This window comes from Labrus bergylta, chromosome 13 (genome assembly GCF_963930695.1).
Source record: "Labrus bergylta chromosome 13, fLabBer1.1, whole genome shotgun sequence".
NCBI classification, from domain to species: domain Eukaryota; kingdom Metazoa; phylum Chordata; class Actinopteri; order Labriformes; family Labridae; genus Labrus; species Labrus bergylta.
Genome location: NC_089207.1, coordinates 15,790,270 through 15,811,253, shown reverse-complemented (window position 1 = coordinate 15,811,253; position 20,984 = coordinate 15,790,270). Strand labels below are relative to the sequence as shown.

General features: G+C 39.6%; 1 protein-coding gene across 4 annotated transcripts in view; it reads right to left on the bottom strand.

The window, feature by feature from the left end:
* Positions 1 to 1,540: 1,540 nt before the first annotated feature.
* traf3ip1 (TNF receptor-associated factor 3 interacting protein 1) overlaps positions 1,541 to 20,984 on the bottom strand; it is a 20,205-nt gene continuing 761 nt past the window's right edge. Inside the window, exons 2-17 of one of the 4 annotated variants that reach the window (XM_065962246.1) lie at positions 19,233 to 19,301; positions 16,627 to 16,788; positions 15,783 to 15,911; positions 15,132 to 15,572; positions 14,974 to 15,045; positions 14,736 to 14,756; positions 14,499 to 14,522; positions 13,451 to 13,526; positions 13,051 to 13,071; positions 12,136 to 12,217; positions 10,976 to 11,062; positions 10,628 to 10,763; positions 10,506 to 10,542; positions 10,297 to 10,373; positions 4,458 to 4,675; positions 1,541 to 4,185 (exon numbers count right to left, since the gene is read on the bottom strand). In XM_065962246.1, coding sequence (XP_065818318.1) covers positions 4,020 to 4,185; positions 4,458 to 4,675; positions 10,297 to 10,373; positions 10,506 to 10,542; positions 10,628 to 10,763; positions 10,976 to 11,062; positions 12,136 to 12,217; positions 13,051 to 13,071; positions 13,451 to 13,526; positions 14,499 to 14,522; positions 14,736 to 14,756; positions 14,974 to 15,045; positions 15,132 to 15,572; positions 15,783 to 15,911; positions 16,627 to 16,788; positions 19,233 to 19,301 — 1,818 coding nt within the window. In that variant the 3' untranslated portion in view covers positions 1,541 to 4,019. The remainder of the gene's footprint in view (positions 4,186 to 4,457; positions 4,676 to 10,296; positions 10,374 to 10,505; positions 10,543 to 10,627; positions 10,764 to 10,975; positions 11,063 to 12,135; positions 12,218 to 13,050; positions 13,072 to 13,450; positions 13,527 to 14,498; positions 14,523 to 14,735; positions 14,757 to 14,973; positions 15,046 to 15,131; positions 15,573 to 15,782; positions 15,912 to 16,626; positions 16,789 to 19,232; positions 19,302 to 20,984) is intronic. The other 3 variants (XM_065962248.1, XM_065962247.1, XM_065962249.1) reach the window with 3 other exon arrangements.

Sequence of the window (20,984 nt, the reverse complement as noted above, 5' to 3'; positions counted from 1 at the left end):
GGGGAAATGTCCCTTTAAACATGAGCGTCAGACAGCGGAAGCACCGTGTACTGTGACTAATAATAAATGACCTTACAGATATTTTAAATAAAATGAAAACATGACCAAAAAAAAAAAAAAAAAAACTGTTCTCTTATATTAAAACAGACATTTTCATAATATAGACAAAGTCCTTCTGAAGTCAGAGTCAAAATAAAGTTTGGGAGAAACTTTAACTAAAACTGTTAGATTCGATATTATTTGTTTTGCAGCTTTGCAATAAATTACTTTTTTTTTTTCAATTTGTCGATTTTTAACTTCCTTAAAAGTATTTTTATGGTTTTTATATACTTCAGAAACAGAAAGGAACATGTACTCAAGATAAGTCAGTTATATCTAAATCTGAGGTTTATCATGATGTCTGATGTGTATTCTTACTCATAATCTAAGTAAAAGAGACTGAACTTCAGAAATGATAAACTCCAACAGACTGTAGGTTAGGCTATCTCCATGTAATCTATACAAGTAGTCCTATTATGGATTCTGTTCAGCGGCTGGTTGCATGTATGTTGTACTGAGTATATCTATATATGTGTTACTGAAGTTGATCTTTGTACTAAAAGTGTTGCTGGATCTTTTTGACCTCTTCAAGCCTTTCACTCTTCATGCACCTTGGTAGTTGGCAAAGTTGTGCCAGATAATCCTCTGCTTCTTCAGTACTGAATATATATCTCATATTTTGTGAACTTCAAATTCAAACTTTTAATCGACCTGGAAACATGGTAGGAAGCTCATCCAACTAATAACAACACTCAGTAACCATTACAAAGGTTCTGTATTAGAGCTGATTGTAAACGAGTGAGATTATAGAGGGATTTTTGACCAATCAAAAGTCAGCCCACGTGTAGTTAATGCTCAATATTGAAGTCATTGGCCCTCTTATTTGGCCTAACATGAGGAAAAGTTCAGTCTCTCATTAGCAGCATGATCAATTGTTAAAATCAAAAGGAAAAAATCAACATAGGCTTTTTTAAAGAGGCAATCATGGTTTAAGTCACTTTCACTTTGAAGTACCTCTGAGTTTGAAGAGAAAAGAGGGGTCAATGGAGCCGTCCTTTCCATGGACCGTGCTGATTTTTAATCCACCTGTTGAGTCTGGGGCCAGTTCTTTGCTGAAGCAGGTGTCTGTGCCTTCTGCAAGGAGCCTTCGGCTAAATCTCTAACCTGCATGACAAATGTTGATGCTGCTTCCTAATACACTTTGTGTGGCTTTCAGCTGCTTGCCAGAGAAAAGGTTTCTGCTAATATGACTTGAGGGTCTAAAGAATACAGTTAAATGTTTACCTTCTGTCATGTCACATTGGCTTTAAAAGAAGTGAAACTCTTTGGGAGTGTGACTTCACCATGCCAGATGTCACAGGGAGTTCGAATAAAAACCTAAAAAAGAAAAGAATATCAAAAGGAACAATCGTCATCCTGCAAATATTATGAAGGCAGCAACACAGACCTCTTGTTAAGTTTTCATTATGAGGCTTTAGACTGTAGAAAGAAAAGAGACAGATGATTATTGAAATGTAACCATTTATTTCACTCCACTACAAAATTATAGAATCATTTAGCTATGATACAGTCTTCACATATACATTATGTACACTTTAAAGACAAACAGAGGATATGATACAAATTGTTTACAGTGTAAATAGTGCTTTTATATCAGACACATTAAACATACAAGTTCTCACCTTTCCAGGAGTTTTCTTTTAAGATTCTCAAAATTGAACATATAGGGTTGGAAACTGTTCATGTTTATATTTGATGGACTAAATATAATACTGACGTGAAAATGGAGTAAAGTCAGACTAAAGAAGAGTACAGTTTGACTGTTGAACTGAGATAGTAAATATCTAACAAAACTGAGAGCATTTTATTTAACAAGTCTATAACAGAGCTCCTCTTAATAAAAAGTCCGACGCTACAAAAGTCTGCCTACTGGTAACCACTGGTTGTCTGTTTGATTACATTACCAGTTGTTCTTAAAATGTAGTGTAAGTGTTTACACTTTGGGGTGCAGAACTTTTCCTCATTCTACATTGTGTTCATGAAATTCACCAGCCATGCAGCTTCCTCACATATTGTAACCTGTGTTATCTAACGCTCCTGCCTATGGTTTTAAATAAATCATCCAATAAATGTATCAAAAGGAGAAAAACACAGTGCCATGCAAGTGGAAAACCATATTTGTGTACAAAATGTGTGACTTTGAATATCACATTCAGAGAATTTTAACTACTTTAGTCACAACTTTCCATTACATTTAAAAATAAAAACATTTTGGAAAGTCCTGGATTACATTCATCAATCCAACCTGGATGTCATGGCAAGTGTTTGTGAATAATTCCCTGTAAACAACGGCAGTCATCATCTCATGGGACACAAATCTGCAGAGGAACTGAAAGAGGTAGCAACTGCAGTTTTAAAGTACTCACAGACGTTAAAGTAGATTTTAGACTAACAACTAAACAACGGGGACTGCATTTTCAAGAAGGTGAGAAGGGCCACAACGACACTGACAAGTTTCGCTTGTGTTCTTTAGAATTCATTCACAACAGTATGATGGAGTTATTGGGATTGTGAAGAAAACTGTGACTTTCAGACTCACTTTTCCAACTCCAATCATTCACTGAAGTTATCCATCAAGTATTGCTTCATATTTTCATACAAGCTACATCTGTTAAGCAAATTCTTATAATCCAAAAATAAGCTAATATAATAATGTTCTTTTTTGTCTACATCTATAAAGAGTTGGGGTTACTCACAAAGAGTCATCTTCCGACAGAAAGTTTCCTTAATCCCCCCAACCCAAATGAACAAACAAAAACAAAAACAGAGTGGCATATCCTGCAGAACAAACATTGTGTGGAGATCTTCATAATGGTGGCTGTTCTGTAAGTGAGGGGACATACACTTACTTCTCCTTAAAAGTACCATACCATATGATATATGTGTGTTTTATTTAATAAGATAGGAGGTTTAAGACATAAACATATCATCTGTTACTATCACTAGTGCTTTGCCACACCAAGTACAACCATCTACCTGGGTGTCACTAGTATCCCCAAAGGAAAATGACTTAACAGCAAGCACAGAGTTGTTTGACTGCTGATCATGTGTAAGCGCCTTTGGAAGAAAAAGAAAAGATGAAATGAAAAAGGTTTCAGGAAGAATGCAAGCCCCAATTATAAAGTTTACATTTCCATCCATGAAGCCACTTTCCTGCTCTAATCAACCAGCTAAATATCACATTGTTAGCATGTGCGAGAGTTGAATAATGGTGTTGTAGCTAGTCCAATAGCATTAAAGCACATGCATTGATCACCCCAACAGTAAAGCCCGCTTTGTACCCTTTTGTTCAGTAACGACTTATTCCATAGTCTGTACGACCTGGCGACATAAGAAGTGAGGCAATTAAAAGAAGTGCCACACATTAGATAACCTTTTCCCACAATGATCATTAATAAAACAAACATTTAGCTTTAAAATTGTGGTCCAGTGATCGCTGTGTGTACAGCAAAAACAGACTGTCATGTTATTACTGTATATATTTGGATGATATGAACTTTATGAAGTGACCCAGTATTAAATAGTTCTATCTAGTCTAGTCTAACATTCAAGTTGCAGGCTGTGCACCAGCTCCTTCCACAAAGGCACTGTTACAGTAAGAGGGAGAAAGACGGGGTAAGGTAAGTGTGCGGAGAAGGAAGGTTTTTTTTTTTTTTGTTTTTTTTTTACTTTCAGTCATGGCAGATGTTAGATTGGGAAAAGTAAAAGCTTTTACTTACTCACTTTACCTGACTGATTATGTTTGATATGCATTTGGGTCCATCTTTTACAAAACCCCTAAAAGTGCAGTGTTTTGGTCCCACTAGCTCCAAGAAAAAAATGGTCTTTCCATCCTTATGAACAAGAAATTGTTCACCCCTAAACCTTCAGTGCATTTAAAACAAAACAAAAATCTAATATCAGAGACCTTGTTCCTCACTTCAGGATTTGGAGGCGAAGTTGATTCCAGTCACCATTTTCTGAATCTTGTCTTCATTCTTTAGTATGTTGGATCTTAAAGCACAAATCTTGTCCTGCTGGTCCTTGATCAACTGCTCGAGCTCTGTTAGTTCTACCTTAAGAGGCTCCACTGCCCTGTCTGTGGCTCTGCAGCAGAAACACACGTACAAAGCACACACTTACAAAACCACAGAAGGGATGATCAATTCCATACAACAGCATAATAAAAGAAAACATGAGAAAATGTCCACAGGGACCTGCAATACAAATACCTTTACAGATATTTAAATGAAACAGTCACATAGTCACATCGCAGTTGCCCAGGAATATCAAACGTATATGGATATGAACTAGTGCCTTCAATAAAAAATATTAAACAACATATAACTTCAAACATTTTGTTCATGTTCCAAACCCACCTCTGCTCCTGCAGCAAGGCCTGTGCATGTTCTTTGTTCTCCTTCCGCCAGGTGTTCAGCTCAGCCTGCATGGCGTCCATGTCCTCCTGGATGTAGTCCATGATCTTACCTAAAGGCAGGGTGCTGCGACACACCGTCTGGATGGATGAGCGGAGCCGCTCTATCTCTCGTGTCACCATGTCCCGCTCCTTCTTCTGTGCTGCTTCGGACACCACGTTCTGAAGAAAATAATAGGGGAGATTTGGGGGTTAAAAAAGCTCTAGCCACCACTTTATAAAAAATACAAAGAAATATTTAGAAATATATTTGGAGAATTTGGCACGGAAATAGACTTGCATCTTTTCATATAATTTGCTTGATTCAAACTACACATGGTGTCAAACAGCTGTATGAACACACACAACAATCACTTGTGTGTCCCGAGATCAAACCATAATAAACCCTCCTTAGGAATTCTACCTTTGCCAGCAAAGTCTCAAATGGCCAGAACCAGAGCAAGGCTGCATTTAGCGGTTTAGGATTTCAAGGCTAAAAATGTTAGGCAGGAATTCTACCGACCTAGCTGTATATATAAAGATCAAACATGCGGCTGAATTGTGTTGGCCAAAGTAGGGGGACTGGTTGATGAAGGCTCCAGTGTGTGGTTAGAGGGGGGTTAGCATATCCACATTACACTCAGACTCGTGATGGTGAAAAGGAGGGGAAGGTATCAGGGAAGGACCTTCCTTGGCAGGGAGCAAACCCAAGGATGTTTGCTCAGCTGGGCCACGCAAGGCCCCTGAGTGTGTGTAATGCAAAGCACCACACACACACACACACACACACACACACACACACACACACACACACACACACACACACACACACACACACACACACACACACACACACACACACACACACACACACACACACACACACACACACACACACACACACACACACACACACACACACACACACACACACACACACACACACACACACACACACACACACACACAAGAGCTAAGCAGAGGTTCAGAGAAGCATACAGTTGACACACACAGCCCCCACCCGCCTTCTTGCTCTTGTTTATTTTAGTAACAGGCTGTGGCAGTGGGGTTATTTTTCTACAGTATTGAGTAACAACTACTACACTTATTCCTCCTTTCAAGTTCAACTCTTAGCCCAATTTATTCTGTTTGGCTCCACAGATGGGAGCACCTGCCTTCACGAGGCAGCGGGGATCATATTTGTGACGGTGTGTAAACCAAATGACAGCTTCCTCTTCAAAACACACAATCTGTCAGAAAGCCTGCTTGTGTAGCCGGCCACATATGCTTGGCACAGCTGGTGCATATAACATTTGCCTTATCGAGACATCTCTGAAAACAAACCAAACAGTGAAGTAATTACAATTTGAAAAAAGGAAGCTTGACAAGACAAGACCCCACAGCAGAAATGACAACACATATCATTATCCGCCATCATTTCTTTACAGGAAGCAAGTACACATTTTTGACAACTTCCCTTTTTGTTACTTATTTGTGGTGATTTAGGAGTGTGAGGGCAGGAGATGCCTTGGAGCAGCGGTCCCCTGACAAGGTGGGTGGCTTTCCACTGGGCGCTGTGAACCCTGCAGCTAGACAAACACTCTACGGCTCATTCGGCCTGCCTTGCTGTGGTTTGGTCTGCACAGCCCAGACAGGACCCATGGCTTCAGTCTATTTGCCGTCTACTTTGCTACCTCAGCCCCCGCCCCCCTCCTCCTCTGTTGGAAAATAAAAAAACCTTGGCGTGAAAACATGACCCTTGGTTCGTGTGCACTCTGCCGGGAGGATATAAATCACAGCTTTATGGAGGTCTCTGTCGTGGTCTACGAGACCCGTGTGCTCCTAGTTTTCCTTTTTCTCACCCAGATCACAGAGCAATATTTAGACGTGGTGACCAAAGAGGAGGAGGAGGGGAGAGCGGAGAAAGAAAGGGAGGTTTTCCTATTATCTCAAACAATAATGAAAGACTGGGGTGATGGGGAAGACACAGCCTCAAGCTAGTGATCGAAAGGGCAGGTGGACTAAAAGACCTACAGTTCCCTGCTGTACTGAGAAGTCTTGATCTGGTAGAATTACATTAATAAAGACCTTAATCTTATTTGCACCAGCTTTTTATTTTTGTTGGATAGCAACCACAGTAGAGTTGAAATCTTTCATTTTGACTACACATTTTCTGCCAATTCCTTCAATGAGGAGACAACAGGATGAAGTTCTCATTGACTTTTTTTCAGACACTGCAGGGCACACCACAATGTTTTATTCATCCAGTCATCTCCTGCCTAATCAACTTAATTAGGAAATGCGTGCAAAATGTGATTTATGGACTGTTTATTAGGATTTTCTGAGGCAAGAGGAAAACATTCTTCAAAGTATCCTCTGACATGAAAAATGGGGTGCATGCAGAGAACCTGTCAGCTGCGGACAAACCTCCAGGGTATCATTAGCTGGGAAAATATTAATTTAGAAACTAGTTGACTAGTTGATGGCAAGAAATTTGCTTCAGCTTCATTCATTTATTTGCTCATTACTGTGCAATAATTAGATTTCCTTTGGTCAAAATAGAAGGATGAGAGACAAATATACAAAACTTTGTTAAAACTGCTTCACCCAGAATCAAGATGAATCTATTCAAGTTAAAGCTAAAGTGGTTACCGCAGGTTGTTGCACAGCAAGCCAAACCTTCCGCAACTACAGACCTTTAGTCTGTATGAGCTTCAGAGGTTTCATCATAAAAATGCAAAAAAAAGGAAATAGGATTTGGCAGAGGCTGTGTAGATCATTGAAGAACTGTTATAAGATTTCTGACAAGCCTTTCTACCGGCTACTGGTGTCCATTTGAGGACACTGGTGCACTTCCTGATGGTTTTAACAATGTGTCCCTTTCAGAAGATCTGAGAGGTGAGCCAGGAAGTGGAGCATAGGATGAGAATTGGCTCTGGAAATTGTTCATGAACTTCCATTGCCATTTTTCGTAAAAGGCCATTTTAAAGTAAAGCTAGATCATAAAAATAACTCGGAGTCAGTGAGGTGGAGAGAAAAGCCTACGGCCGATGAGGTTACAGGATGTTGTTTTAAGGTCTCTGTTGCCCCTTTGGGAGACAAGTGAGATCACGACCTTGTACTACAGGGGGAACTGGAAGGAAACTTCATAAAAGACCACTGGCTTTGCTTTAGTAGCTGAAAGGAAAAAGCATTTAATAAATAGTTATTATCCAAAGGTTCTCAAAGAGAGGCAACTCAAATCTGTTAATTGATGTGACTTAAAGTCAAACTGTTGAAAAAAAAAAGGTTGGGGTGGGGTTTGATAACACATTGTGGGTGCTTTGGGTGGGCACTCTTTATAAGCCTGACCAAATTCCTCCAACAAGTCAATATGACCTCCACAAAAGTGATATGACTAATGGAATGCCACAGGGCCATTTCCTTGTGTTTCTACAAAAAGCGCTGGATGTTTATGAAGACACAGAGGTCTGCAGAGAAGAGTATTTATTTTCTTGACAATTCTGCAGAGAGTATTCTGGCCCTTCTCCTCCGTGACTCTCACTCAACAGCCATCCATTTGTATGCCACAGGGTTTATTTATACATTACAAGCCTTCATCAAGGCTAATTTGATGGGGGTAAAGAAAAGGGGGGAAAAGAGTACACAAAAAATCTTATGAAAACGCAGCTGCTGCAAGGGGCAGATCCTGTCTAAATAAAAAGAGAAGTATCTTGGAATAATATACAATACAGCCGAGGGGTCATGAGGAAGGTCATCCCCATAAATATACGGCAAATTCTTCAGACACACACACTGTGGAGGGACATGGCAAAATACAATCATTGAACAGTTTGAGAATTGCTCTTATTTATATCAGTGCAGCAGAGGGGAAGCTGAGCACTGGTATTAACAATAGCACAAATGTATTTAGAAATGCTAAAGAACATAAATTAAAATCATGGATAACAGTATTTTAATAAAAATAAACAAAGTTGTACAAAGGCCAGTGTTTTAGAACTGAACATGATTTTGTGTCTTATATCAGGGACGTGTGTGACGCATTCAGACACAATGTTTTGATAAACTTTAGTGTTTTAGAAAATGAATCGCGGCAGCTGAAATTTCAAACCTGTCATACCACATAGAATGAGGAAGCTCAATATTTACATTTTTGACCCTGCGTGTTTTGCCGTGATTACAAGGAGAAAAAAACGAGTCCATTAAGCTGACCTCTCCACCCTTTCATGTCTGGAAGGAAGTCATTATAGTTCTTTATACAGCTGACGAGGCAAGGCCAATAATGATGGGGGGCTGGACGGAACAGGTCCTATGTGCAGGCATACCTGCATTTGAGTTTCCTGTGAAGACCATACAGGATACCCTGAAATGAAGGTTTGAACCCCTTGATAACTGAGAAGGCTGGGTTAAGATAATTACCATTGACTCCACAAGGCTGTGCTCACATTACTGAAAGAGCTCAACTCTTTTGGATGTTTTGCCTGGTGTGTATTTCTATGGAAAGGGTTAATGAGTAGACTTTAGGGTTGTTACTATACTAGATTAAACTTTGTTAAGATTCTAGTAAAATTCACATGATGTTGATACCCTTTTTTCGATAACATAAAAAAAAACACACAAGTCCGAGGCACCCACTATTTGGTCATTCTTGCTTTAAATTACAAATTACTAAGTTTGTTAAGTTTTGACAACATCAGTAGAGGTAAGTAAAAATGACTTTATACACACACTTCGTTAAATCCCTGTCAAGCAAAATCTTTTTTTTTTGGTGGCTACACTGACTGAACTTCAGGTGTGCGTTACAAGGGATGATGACTGAGGCTGCAGTATAGGAGGGGATGGATCAGGGGCCTTTCTGCACGAGTGACAGCCCAAAACAGTTCATCCATCAGAGTCAGGGTGGTCAGCGAGGAAGGGATGCTGGGAGAGCATGCTTCAGTGCAGAGGACCACCCAAAGCAGACAGTGTGCTACCTCACACCAAGGAGTACAGACCAAACTGTAAGCTTCACACTGATTCACACTGCAACAAATGATGAAAGACGGCTCTCTCTCTCTCTCTCTCTCTCTCTCTCTGGCCGATAAATAAGCTGACCACAGGGAATAGATGAGCAATGAGTCACCTTGAAAAAGATGCCTTATTGTGGCTTAAATAAAGCTTAAATCTTGAAAAAAAACAATAGAAGAATGAAAGAAATTGACGCCTGCGTATGTTGTAGTGCTAATAAGGGATTGTTATCAACAAAATAAAACAAGGTTTAAAACCCCTATGAATGACAAGTGGTTTTGTATTTTCTGTTCTCTGTAAGTCAACACAATGAGAAGGAGCAGCTAGAACACAACTGAGAAGAGCTAGTACCCGAGATGGCTGAGAACCTTGCACAACTGGTCACAAAAACTGTACACAAAACAGAGACGTGTGTTTTAAAGTTAATATAAGCATATCTGAGATAATTGAGTAACCCCAGAAAAACAAGCTCATTTGCTCCAGACATCTTGATGTGCATATCAGTAGTGTGTGGTCTGGTAGAGGCCATACTTTCTTGTCTGGTTATTAGCCCTTTGGCTTTACTGAAGGGGAACATTTTTGTGGTCACAAGGCGTGCAATTACACCTTTTCCCTCCATTTGTTTATATCTTTCTGTTGATAATAACCAGCATTGTATTTGGCATTTCACTATGGTTAACACATTTGAGTTGGAGAGCAGATTTGAAAAAAGATATCTGATAGTGGAGGGACTATGGAGAGAAATGTGCTGATACTGCCCTCTAGTGGAGATGTAGGAGAACTACTAATATACATACCTGTTCTTTAGATTTTGGGGAGGATGGGGATGATTCATAGTCTTTTTTGGTCTCCAGGATCTTTTTCACAAGGCCACCTACAGGGAGGGAAACAATGAGAGGAAATGTGGGGGATTGTTTACTCAAAAATGTAAGGATTAGAAGTATGTAGCTTATCTAAAGGTAAAAAAAAACAAAAAAAACTGTCACAAATAAACTTGTCAGTGTACCGTGTTTGTCTTCACCGTTGATTTCTTGTGCAGACTCCTGTCACCAAAAAAACAGAATATTACAAAACAAGGCTTGTGTTTTCCCAATGGTAATCCTGTAACGGACTGTTACAGCCACTTACCACCTCCATCTCAGGAACATCTGAAAGTAAAGGAGCTGCCTCCTCCACGACAAATTGCTCATCTTCATCCTCATCATCGTCAGACAGCCTCTTTCCATCTATGATGACTGGTGCGGAGGGCTTGGCACTTGACAGCCTGAAACAAAAGACAATTATCACACAGTTAGCCCAGTGTGTCAGTTATATCTGGTTGAAAAATCTCAGAAGTGATACATCTCTCCTGCTGGAAGGGGAAATGCTTGTTTTCAGAAAAAAAGAAAACTGTATTCACAAATAAGAAGCTCTCATTCTTTTCAGTGTTAATAACATCAGACTTGTGACGCCAGAAAACATGTGTGATGGAGTCACCTCTCAGCTGGGGTCACATCAGTGGAACTTTCTTGTCTCTTCACTCGAGGAGGGGCTGGGCGAGCACTGCTAGGCCGTGGTATTCTCCTGTTGCAATAGAATTAGGGGATAATGAATATGACTGAAGCAGGCTTGTAAACTAACATTTTTTAAAAGCTACATTTTGCATGCATTTTCACATGCCAAGTATTTATTTCTAAACATCTTTCACAAGTCAAATGCTTACTCTAAAGCTTTCTGGTTTGGAAATATTTTGTACAGCATAAATAACACTAAAACTGCTGCATAGCCTATCAATTGAACAGAACACTCACAATATTTAAAATTACTTTGACTAAATTGTATGTCCTACATTTACCCAACCGGCTCAGGCCCAGAAGTGAACAATCTTTTCAGAAGCAAAACTAGAATACATGTTAAGTTGTTGAAGTAATGAATGGGAGCTGTGCTTTTCATAGGTTAAAGGAGCAATATGAAACCTCAACACGTAGCATTTAAAATTTGTACTGCAGTCCAAATTCAAAGTCAATGCACACAAGGGTTGCCATGGCACAGGTATGGAAGCTTCAGTGTTTAGCCAGGTCTGCATCGGTCTTGAAACCTTTCTACATTCTGCCAAGGTATTTTAGGTCGGGTAGACTCAAGTATCTGAACCAGTTCAGGGGTATCCAATATGGCAATGTGGGGGTTCCTTAAAACCGCTTACCTTCTCTGGTCAAAACAAACACAGACCATACCGAACCGGAATCTAAATTTAGAAGGACATACTGTCTGCTACATTGTTGTCACAGAATCCAGCCCTTCAACTTAGCATGTTTCCTTAATGTGTGATGATATAGTAAGGTCACTTTATAACCCTTTTCACACATACAGAAATCTCCTGAAAAACTCTGGAGATTTGGCTACCCGGAGGTTGTTTAGGCTATGTGTGAACGCAAATAGTCGCATTTTTCGCGCGGTCTTAACCTGGAGTTTCTCCGGCCAGACCCCTAGTATTTTTTCCGCAGAACATCCGAGTGAGCTGATGTCTGAACGCGGCAGCATATACTCCGGAGATTTCAACTTGAGCCAATAGAAAGAGAATAAAATTGGATAAGTATCCTGTACAGCACCTCAGCGAAGTGCTTCACAAGTGAAGGTTAAATGTAGCTTGTACAGACCTGGAGGAGATTTCAGAAGAGGGGACTGCGGTGTCTCCATTTTCCAGTGGAACAGGTCTCTGAGCTAACTGGGCATCTCCCTCTGTGAAAGGAAAACAATGGCTTGTTCATAGCTCTGCATATAATTGCAAACAATTATACCAGCCCTTTATATTGTGGACACTGACAGACTGTTTTAACAAGAACATACCGAAGTATCTTTTTTCATGTTTTCACATCTGTAACAAAGCTACGGCTGGTTCACGACAGTGTTGGGCACATTTGAACAAGGGCACATAAAGTGAGCTATTACCCTGGCCTCCTTTTGATAGCCAAACAATCCAATTTTTGACTTGAGTTTTAAACTGCTGAACTATTAGAACGAACAACCTCTGCTCCTTTCATGTTACACAACTGACATGATGGGTGGAGTCAGGAGCAGTTGCCATTGTATGCCTGTAAAGCCCATCACGCCCTGTATGTGATATAATTCTTGATGAATAAACTTGACAGACTTGCTTTGATGCTCCAACAAAGAATAGATTTCCCCTAATCATACAGTCGGTAACCCAATTACTCAAAGCCTAACATGTAAAGCTTGAACCAAAAGGAACTCTGACAGTTTGCTGAAGACAAATGTTAATGACAGTATGGACGACGATGATTCGTTTTCTGCATTTCTTTTCAATATTAAGATAGTACTGTGCTTTCTCAGATATCACAACTAAATATGATTTAATTGGTTTATTTGGTTGAGTGATCAATTTCAACACTCTGCTTATATATTATAGAAGAGAACCAAAACTTTTGTAATTGTATTTTAGAATAAGAAAAATAACTAACTCTCCACATGAAAACTTCTTGTGTATAAGTTGCAATTCTTTTTAATCGTTTACCCATGTTCTGTAAAAAAAAGATAAGGTAGAGACCACTTGCCTCCTTCACTGTCAGATTCATCTGTTCAGGGCAGACAAAGACAAAGGCATTGTTAGGTTCCCTTCTAAGTGAAATGTGAGTAAGCTAAATGAAACAGATGAACAATTAAACTTGAAGCTTTAAAATAATCAAATATCGGCCATATGTCTCCATGTCAGTTCTAGTTATAGTTACTTGTTTTTTTTGCAATAGTCATTGTGCTGAGTCACAACCCCTAAATTCAACAGTTAGTGATTTTGTTAAACAAGTAAGTGTAAATAGAAAGCCTAAATCTGGACATACTTAAAATCCATTCTGGCTTTAATAAAAGCTCAGCTAGGAACTCAGTGAGTAACGCTTCATATATACTGATGTTTAAAAAAGGGTATGAAAGGGAAATCAAGTTAAAGGAAGGATTTACCTTGACTTCCTATTTTGGGTCTCCTTCGCTGCCCTTTGGCTGATGATGGCCGAGGTATTCTAGCTGGACTATCAGACTGTGAGAGGAAGAAAAGACAACAAGATAAGAGATACAAGGTATATTCATTTCCAAACACCAGTGTGCAACCATTAGTCCTCATCTATTATATGTATTTGGTAAGCTACAGGCACACTGAGGTATTCTATAGTTCTGTTAAGTACTAATAAACAGAGAAAAGTTGAAACATATTGAGGGAAAAATGTAGGTTTACAGTAGGTTAAATAAACTACTACTACTACACTACTTTTTAATATGTGTGTGAGTGCAATGACTAACTGCATGATGCTATCTTAATTAGCAACAAACATTTGGATTTGGTAACTCAGTCATTTCCAAGGTCAAGAATAGAGTACATCACTTTTTGACATCTGAACACCAAAATTAGTGAACTTCATTGTTTCACAGCTGACTTAGGGGTCTAATACGTATACTGTCTGCACTCTGTCATCAGTAATTCTTGATACCCGTTGATGTTCAGTATGTATGGGGGCCATTAGGGGCCATTCAGTAGAATAGGTAGAATTGATGTTGTCTATACCGGGAAGTAAGCCTGGGTCTGTGAAAGGTGGCAATGCTATTTGGGTTGGCCACTAAGGGGCCTGGGATGGGTTACGTAACTTATCAATAAGGTCTAAATAGTGTGAGAGGGGTTTCCTCACTGAGCACTTATCCTTATCAATAGGGCACAAATTACTTGTCTTTTTGTTGTTGTTTTTTAAAACCCATATTTAGGTCTGCAAAAGTGATGCACACTAAACAGTGAAGCTCCTCATACATACAGGGAAATAAACCATTTCAGCAGTAGTGAACTTAAATAATATATGACCAGTAACCTTCAAGTTACAAATTAATGGCAACATCTTTGAAGAATTTCAAAACAAAGCATTGTTTGCATTGTCCTTTCATTGATAAAGAATCAATGTGGGTGTGTCTTATTTTGAAAAGAAGAGGTGTTAAAGACCAGATCTTTAGACACTGGGTAACTTACCTGGTTCTCAGCTGATTCTACTGGCTGCAGAGGCAAAGAGCACAACATACACACTAGACTTAATGGTCACATCCAAAAGAGATAATCAAAACAAACAAGGCCTCACATGTCTGTTGCACGCTACAGCCCAAATAAGCACTATACTAAGCAGGCAACTATCACTAAGCCGTGGCAGTAGATGTTAAATTCTAACACTAACATGTCTGTCGTAAACATGTAAAATTCTTGACTGAATACCTCTTCAGCTGGTTTAGGTTCCTTTTCAAGAGACGTACAAAATCAGAAGATAAATTACAATTACCGGTACATTCAAAAAAATCTTTATTCTTATTAAATCTTTGTCAAACTTTATGCTCTTTTGGTTTGGCTGACTTGTAGTTCATGAAATTCTGCCACCATGACTGCAGATAAGATCAAATGGTCCCAACGATACTTAGTGTAATGTGAAAATATTCTGCTTAAAGATCACACTCACTGCAGGCACAGGTTTGGCTGTTTTGCTCGGTTCTTCATGGTTGCCTTGATGAGGCTCCTCTGACACGCTCACCTAACCACAAAGACAAAAAACAAAGACGTGTAAATAATGACATCCGTTGCTAACATTGATGATTTGAGTGGGATTAAGTGACAAACCTTGCTATTGCCACTGTCTCCATTTTTGTTTCTCTCTTCCCCATGTTTGTGTCGCTCTCTGTCCTTCCCCTGGTCCTTGTCTCTTCGTTTTTCCTTGTCTCTTTCCCGGTCTCTGTGAGAATCTCTGTCTCTCGTCTTTTCTCTGTCTCTGTCCCTCTCCTTGTCTTTTTCCCTGTCTCGATCCCTCTCTCTGTCTTTCTCCTTTTCCCTGTCTTTGACTCGCCCTTTGTCTTTCTCCTTGTCTCGATCCCTGTCACGGCTCTTCTCTTTGTGCCGATCTTTGGCATGGTGGTCCTGTTCACTGCGGTGGTGCTTGTCAGAGCGTTCTCTGTCTCGATGGCGTTCTTTCTCTCCATCTCTGTGATGGCCCTCCTGTTCTTTGGGCTGGTCTGGGTCCTTTTGGTCACGACTCCCACTGCGCTCTGTTATCCTTTTTTTATCCTGGAATAGTACATACAAACACCTAGGGTAGTACTGATTACAAGCCACTGATAGACACCACAAAACTTAATTATTCATATTTTTTAACCCAAGCCTGTATCATGTTAGGCTAAATGCCAACACAAACAGAACATTTCACATACTATGAAGGATAATGTGGTCAGTGACACATTTTAAAATCCACATTTCGAGCAGGCTAAGGTCTCTCACCTCTCTATCAAGATGCTGTTCACTTCCCTCTCTATTTTCCTTGTCCTGGGACCTGGAGGTGCTGGCCTTGGTCTTGATGTCCACTTTTTCTCCTGAAAGCACTCGCTTTACTGCATCGTCACTGGATAACTGCAGATCAGATACAGTGGAATCATTCTTCCGACAACTATATCATTATATCATGATGAGATATTTACCCTTGTTGGTGTATTCAACAAGGAGGGTAACACATTGTGCAGAGGCGTTTACTTTTAACAGATGTCTAAGTTTAAATATGATGGAAAGCATCTGCTCTTATACATTTTTCTACAGAATTTCAGCTGCTTGAATGTAGCTGAAATTCCTTTCTTGTAGAGGGGAGAACAATTAAAAAAGTCATATTTGCCACTTCTGATAGTTTAGTTTTCTACTGTAGAGACATTATCAGATATATTAAAAGCAGACAGCAAATCATGCATAAAATCTGAGGTTAATTAATTTAAATCCCCATCTACGTCTTCATGACATGAAATCAAAATACAGTTTAAAGAACAACTATCCCCCAAGCAAAAGATCATCTGTTTACATTCCTCCTCCAGGGCTCAATTCAAGTATTGCAAAGATCTCCCTGAGGTGATGAGAGTATTTCCTCAAGAGTACAGTATTTGATGTGGAAAAATAACACACTCTTTACTAAAACACAGACAACATGAGGAATAAATTGTCTAGAGACCACTAGAGAACTGCAGTCTTGTTTTTTTTCCAGCTAACCATTACGTCCTTCTTTGTGTTTGTATGTGTGTGTGTGTGTGTGTGTGTGTGTGTGTGTGTGTGTGTGTATCATGACATGTTCTAGAGTACAGACCTTGTTGAGACAGCACTTGGCCATGGCCTGCAGCAGCTCGTTGGTTTTCTCAGGCTCATGGCCGGCTACAATGCGGGCTGGCTTTGCTGCTAGAGGCTCGCCACTCACCAGCATCACCACATCTATTGCTTTCTGGAGGAAGACTATCTTTGAATCCTTATCCTAGACCAAACAAAAGAAAATGCTGTTATGACCAGGAGAATGCAGTGGAGAAATAGAACACAGAATGAAAGGAAGTTTCTAAAACAATTTAGAATGATTCATTAATAATTCATAATAATTTCAATGAAGCAATCTTGCACTCGTGCATCTCCGCCAGCACGTATTACACAATGCTCTACCAGGCATATTTCTCTCCAACATGTGCTCACTGTGCATCAAACTGGATGAACTTCAGCTACTTGATGGGAAGAAATCAAGACTTTTCTACACCTGTGTTTTGTGTTTTACAGCGATGTGGCTGTGTGGACTGATGCCGGACTCTGTGCTTCAGCTGACAAGATTCCAACTCTGCAGAGCGGATCGAGGCGGACAACTTTACGGCAAAGCAAAGGGTGGAGGAATTTGTTTTTATGTCAACAGTGGCTGATGTACGGATGTAAACGTGACCCAAAAGCATTGTTCCCCTGAGCTGGAATTTTTTACATTCATCGCAAACCATTTTATTCCCCCCGTGAGTTCGCTTCATTCATTCTGGCCAGTGTTTACATTCCACCGTAGGCCAACGTGCAGGAGGCACAACCTGAGTGACCTGCGCTTGGCCAACAACCTGAATGAGTTCTACCGTCACTTTAAAAGACAATGTGACAGCCCAGAAACATCCTTTATAACGACTCAACTCCACAACTCACCAACCCCACCACAGCAGGGGCTCAGGACTCTCAACGACTGTCCACCCCACCAGCCCTCTCCCCCCACCACCCCAGCGACACCTCTTTCTGTCACTGAAAGAGATGTTAATAAGACCTTCAAGAGACAGAACCCAGCAAAGCTGTCTGAGACATGCTTCCCCAGCTTCACCTGCTGTCTCCTGTCAGCCACAGCAAAGGAAAAAGGCATGCTGCAGCATATCATCCACTCTGCAGAGAGGTTGATTCGCTGCCAACCTGCCTGTACACCTGTACACCTCCAGGACCCTGAGGCGTGCAGGTAAGACTGTGGCCGACCCCTCTCATCTCGGACACGGACTTTCTGAGACCAGGACAAAAACCTCACGCCACAAAAACAGATTCTTCCCCTCCAAAACACCAAGTCAAATTCCTTGTATGTGCAAATGTACTTGGCAATAAAACCGATTCTGATTGAAAAGAATTTGCTTCAAATAATAAACATGACACAAGTCGACCTGATGTTGGCTTTCTGAACATGAACTCTTACAAAACAAGGGTATATCCTGAACATATAAGGGCCAATTAGTAACATGTTGACTTTACTCGAGCATGAGTGAAGATACAGAAAACTTGGAAACATAAAAATGGTTGCCTTTCAAAAATAAATACTAATAAATATGTTCTTAGATTATATTTCAGCATGCATGTAAATAAAACAGGCCCTGTTCCAGACACATGATCTGGATAAGGAGTGCTTTTAGTCTATCAGCCAGCTACATCAAGTCTGCCAACTGTGTTACATAAGCACTTAAAGCTTGTGCAACCAACTGGCCCTTCTGTATAACATCTGATAACAGACTGGCCTTTCTGTCGAGTAACATGCCCTTGCACAGGTAGACAATAAAGTAGAATAATGAAATACAAAGGGTTTAGCAATATTAAACACAATTATGATTTGGTCACATAAGTATGTCAGGGATTGTAGTTTCCATCAGGAGCTTTCATTTGGTTGGTTTTAGTATTGTTTTTCTTGCTTTCGTTCTGTCTGCCTGTGTCAGTTTAACATAATAAATACATCTTTACTTTAAAGGCAGGACATGCAATTTAAAATACCTCACATTAAAGAATCAAGAAAACTCATTCACAGAATACAATGTCAGCTTTTCAAAGTAAGTCTATATCATCTAAACAATAGTGTTTTTGTGTTTTAAAAAGTATAGCATTTAATGTAAACAATACACACAATTATTTGGGGGTTGTCCTTTCTACCCAATATGTACCTGCCATTATCAATCAACTTGTCAACCACTCTCACAAGGCCTAGGGCAGGATCACATGAAGAGACAATATCAATTTCTAAATACAACAAAAATAAATGTCATCTTACGACAGCTTTCATTGTGCGGCCTTTATCAGAAGCCTTCCATTTTCTTAACCAGCATTAAATTAGGCTAAGCTCTAAAACAGCAGACTTGAGTTCTGACACCTTGGCAGCCTCTCTGAATCGTGTCCTGCCAGATTCTCTCGCTCAGTGTGTTAGACACAGTGTGCTATTACCCCCCCATATATAGACTACCTCAGACTGACCCATGTAACACACAGAGGACCTCACACATAACAAAGGACATAAATTCATATTCTGTAATTAAACAAGCAAGCGTATTAGCAAAAGATCCCCACTAATCTAAGGATGGTCTTATCAGTTGTATAGTTGATTCCAGAAGTAACTATATAACAACCTAGCAGTTTAACCTGGTTCACAGTGTGTAGTCTTACCTTAACGTTATCAGACTTCATTTCATTTTCTCCATACAGGCCTTTCATAAAACCAGTCGTCCTGATAACCTGAAAGTGGTAGAAATAAAGGTGTCACGCTCATTTGTCTGATTCATTTGTTGTTATATTATATCCTGTAAACCACATGTGGGGTGGCTGACCCCAACATTGGCTTTAAATTTGATAACATACATCCATATCTTAAATCTATCCATGTGGTTTTCTAGAATGCAGCACTGGTGTCTTTTATAATGTACGCTTTAGCAATTGTGTTGATATTTTGGAATCAGTTACAGCTGTTGCAGAGCGGCTTTTGAGTCCACATGGAAATCACTGTAATACAGTAATTCACAGTTTAGGTTTGAAACCACTATTGCAGGAAAACAGAAAAAGAAACAGAAAAAAACTGTATTTGAAAAAGATGACTTACAATATAGATGCATAAATTACGTCTAAGGAAAATGCAGTTTTCTTCTTACTTGTGCAGACAAACACATTGCTATCAAGATAAAAGAGGGAGCGACATGCCAACACGCTTTATCAAATATACATGAACATACAGTGAAATACTAGACTCCTCAACGGGTGGGGAGTGAGAATGAGATCTCACCTCAGTTCAGATAAGTAAAACAGATTTTATCGTGCTTGACACCTCATGTAAAGGGTTCTGTTGTGTGTAAAAGTTATATGACAAAGAAAGACAATGTAGCTAACAAAAATCTACATGAAGTAGGTTTGAAATGGGTGTAAGTAAGTGTTGAATATTCCCCAATCAATTGGAGATCAACACATTCTATCACACTGTCTAAATCAGGGGTCTCCAACAGGTAACTCGGGAGCTACCGGTAGCTCGCGGGCAGGTTTTCAGTTGCTCACCTATAGGTTGACTGTCTGTGTTAAAAATAAAAATAAATCTGACTGCAGTAAATGCACCTCTTCCCACTATTCATGTATTTGGCCCATAAAAACAAGTGTAAAGTATTAATGTTTTATTGGACATTGATGTGAATCTTAAGTAACATAGCTTACTATGTGGCACAATAAGAAGTGTAAAATATTCTCATTTTTTTTATTGGACCTTGATGTGAATTTAAGTTATTGATAAGCACTGGCTTATTGCAATTTCACACATGAACAAACAGTAGCTTAATTCAGCTGATGTGTAGTATGTAAATAAATCAAAGCGATTTGATGCAAGTAGCCCTTGGCCACTTCCATTATTTCAAAGTAGCTCTCAGGTGAAGAAAGGTTGGAGACCCCTGGTCTAAATAATACTGTGACCAAATGGTACAGATTATCCCTTCTTTTTTTTTGTAAAAGAATAAGAAGGAAAACAAAAGTGCTTATAATAAAGAGTAGTTGACGACATGACCTATAAGAGTGACAGCTGCTATGGCTAAGCTCTAAAACAACAGGCTTGAGTTCTGATACCATTTCACTAGTTTCCCCAAAGATCAACCCTGAACAGACAGACAGACAGAGAGACAGACAGACAAACAGGCAGATAGACTCAACACGACATGACATAAGACATGACATAAGACATGACCTGTAAGAGTGACAGCTGCTATGGCTAAGATCTAAAACAACAGACTTGAGTTCTGATACCATTTCACTAGTTTCCCCAAAGATCAACCCTGAACATACCCATTAATGTACGTCTCTACAATGACTTACATATTACTGATAGAGATTAAGTATGACGCAACGTGACCCTTATTATGATTATCAAACAGACATGCTGTGATTAAC